This window comes from Dendrobium catenatum, unplaced genomic scaffold (assembly GCF_001605985.2).
Source record: "Dendrobium catenatum unplaced genomic scaffold, ASM160598v2 fragScaff_scaffold_370, whole genome shotgun sequence".
Taxonomy (NCBI): domain Eukaryota; kingdom Viridiplantae; phylum Streptophyta; class Magnoliopsida; order Asparagales; family Orchidaceae; genus Dendrobium; species Dendrobium catenatum.
Window position 1 is genome coordinate 5757803 of NW_021318832.1, and position 2543 is coordinate 5760345.

Genomic DNA, 2543 nt, shown 5'->3' on the forward strand with positions numbered 1-2543 from the left:
TCTATTGGTATGGTCGGTGTGTGTGGACTTCGCAATGGCGCTCTACATTCGGCGCTTGCGTTCCCCGATCTTCTCCAAAACGAAACTCTTCCTCCTCCAAAACCATATCACCATACCCTGTCTCTATGATTTCCGTCTCTTCTCAGCTTCTCCTCCCCGTCACTCTAACCCTAACCCTCGAACCCGGTCCCTTACTCCCCTCGAGAAACAATTCGAGACATGGGTCTCCCGTCTCAGCCCGGGCTTCACCTCCGCTGACGTCGACGCCGCCCTCCGCGAACAATCCGACCCCGACCTCGCCCTCGACGTCTTCCGATGGACTTCACTCCAACCCGGATATCGCCACTCCCCCTCCACCTACCACACTATGCTGGACATATCCGTATCCTCCCGCCGCCTCTCCACTGCGGAATCCCTAATCTCTGACGTCCTCTCTGGTGCCTGCCCCCCCGATCTCCCCCTCATCAACTCCGCCATTCGCTTCTGCTGCTCCCACCGCCGCCTCTTCTCCCGCGCCTTCGACCTATACAGGCTCATGCTCCGCCCCTCCGCCGCATGCCGCCCCTCCCTTGAGACCTTCTCACTCCTCCTTGGGGTCCTCCTGAATCGCTTCGGCAAGCCCCCTATCTGCTACATCTACCTCCGTTCTGTTCGTTCACTCGTGCGCCAGATGAAGACTGCCGGAATAATTCCCGACACTTATACTCTCAATCTCATCATCAAGGCCTACGCCATTTGCTTGGATATGGATGAATCAATGCGGGTTTTCCGCGAGATGGAGCTTTATGAATGTGAGCCCAATGAATACACTTATGGGTATATTACGAAGGGGTTTTGCGAGAAGGGACTGGTTGATCGGGGATTTGGCTCTTTTACTGAGATGAGGGATAAAGGTTTTGTACCAACGAGCAGCGTCTACATGGCTTTGATTTGCAGTCTAGCTATGCAGGAGAGGTTTGATGAAAGCATAAGGGTTTTGTTTGATATGTTGGAGAATTCGTTGCGGCCAGACGTTTTGACATATAGGACGGTTTTGGAAGGGATGTGCAGGGGAGGGAGAACAGAGGAAGCGTTCAAACTTTTGGAGGAGCTAGGGGGGATTACCAGAGGTATGGATCGGAGGGTGTATTCTGATTTGTTGGATGGAATGCATTGGCTCTGTAATCCACAGGATTAATGCTCTTGGTTTGAAGGTTCATCTGGATTGGCCGGAGCTGTGATTTGGCTTGTGTTTGATCTTTGAAGTGACTTTTGGTTGATCATGGAGGAGATGAAAATGAAAAATTTGTAGTCATGCAGAATGCTAGGATGAAGATACCACTGGAGGGACATTGCATCTGTACAGAGGAAGGCTTTCGTTGACATATGCATATATTATACCAATCAAGAATAGCTTATTGATGGATATCAATTGATATTTCGAGTTTTGGCTTAAGAGAAGCTTATTTGTAATCATGATTACTATCTTGAGTTTGGCATGAGTTTTGGTTGCTGCAGCGCATAATCATAAACAACGTATAAGCAGCTGGAAGCCTGGAAGGAAACAAGACATGACTTTCTTCATAATTCTTTAGAAGATTTTGATATTGCCTATTGGAGCTGACTCTTTATTGGGTCTTATTAATGGAGAAAATTTTTCGAGGTGATGCTTGTGATGAGGAAATCTACGCTCACCATGGCTTTTTATTCATTCTTGAGCAATTTTTTCAACTCTTAAGCAGGAGATAAGTTTATTTTGCTGAGTAAGACTATCATTTAGGTCTATAAGAAAATTGCAAATGCATTCATGTAAAGTGGAGTGCTCTTCTACCTTTGGATGTAGATGGTGTACAGTAGCATCATTAGGAACTTGACTACTTGAGGACATTTGTTACATTCCAGTACTTAGGAAGGGAAAATATAAGGATTATTCCGTCGGTTCAATGAATTAGAGCTGCCTAGATTGACGCAAAGTTTGAAAAATTGTAGGCAACTCCTAGTTGTTACTCCCATCGATGCTAATCTATCTGAATATTGGTTTCTATTTATAACCAACCACCTCTTATATGCCGGATGTGCAATTTTAGGTCAGTGAGTGAATGTTTTTTTATTGTATATTTTATTTCCTTAAGTCATATGAGATCCAGTAATCTAATTTGGTATTTGACATCATTTCAACTTTTCTGTCTGTTCTAGTACCATCTTATTGGAGAGCATAACTTGTTTGAGATGATTATCAGTTGTGGAATCGAGTTATGTTGATGACTACATATTTCTGGAAACAATCTTTTGTAAGAGAAATGCATGTGAATCTGTGAAAATTATCCACTTCCAAAAGCATTCAATCTAAGCTTGAGGTTATACTCAATGCGTTTTAAATTACCCAACATTATATAAATAGGGAAATCTCTTTATTTAAATGTTGCCTTGTGATTTGTGATATCCATCCTTTGATCATAATGCCATGTGGATAGCGCCTACTTAATATTTTTTAGGGATCTACACACAAATCATAAAATAGTTACTTGTCTAATATATGAATTTTTATATTTATTTATATAACA

The 2543-nt window shown here is 43.1% G+C and overlaps 1 protein-coding gene across 1 annotated transcript; it reads left to right on the forward strand.

Annotated features, from left to right (window-relative positions):
- On the forward strand, positions 1 to 2148 carry LOC110095433 (pentatricopeptide repeat-containing protein At3g25210, mitochondrial). Its single transcript, XM_028693841.1, has one exon. It carries the CDS (start codon positions 35 to 37, stop codon positions 1175 to 1177), a length of 1143 nt encoding a protein of 380 aa, XP_028549674.1. The 5' UTR covers positions 1 to 34; the 3' UTR covers positions 1178 to 2148.
- Positions 2149 to 2543: the final 395 nt, after the last annotated feature.

What these genes read in the sequence shown, in the direction of transcription:
- LOC110095433 (XM_028693841.1), top strand. Translation starts at nt 35, where the DNA reads ATGGCGCTCTACATTCGGCGCTTGCGTTCCCCGATCTTCTCCAAAACG.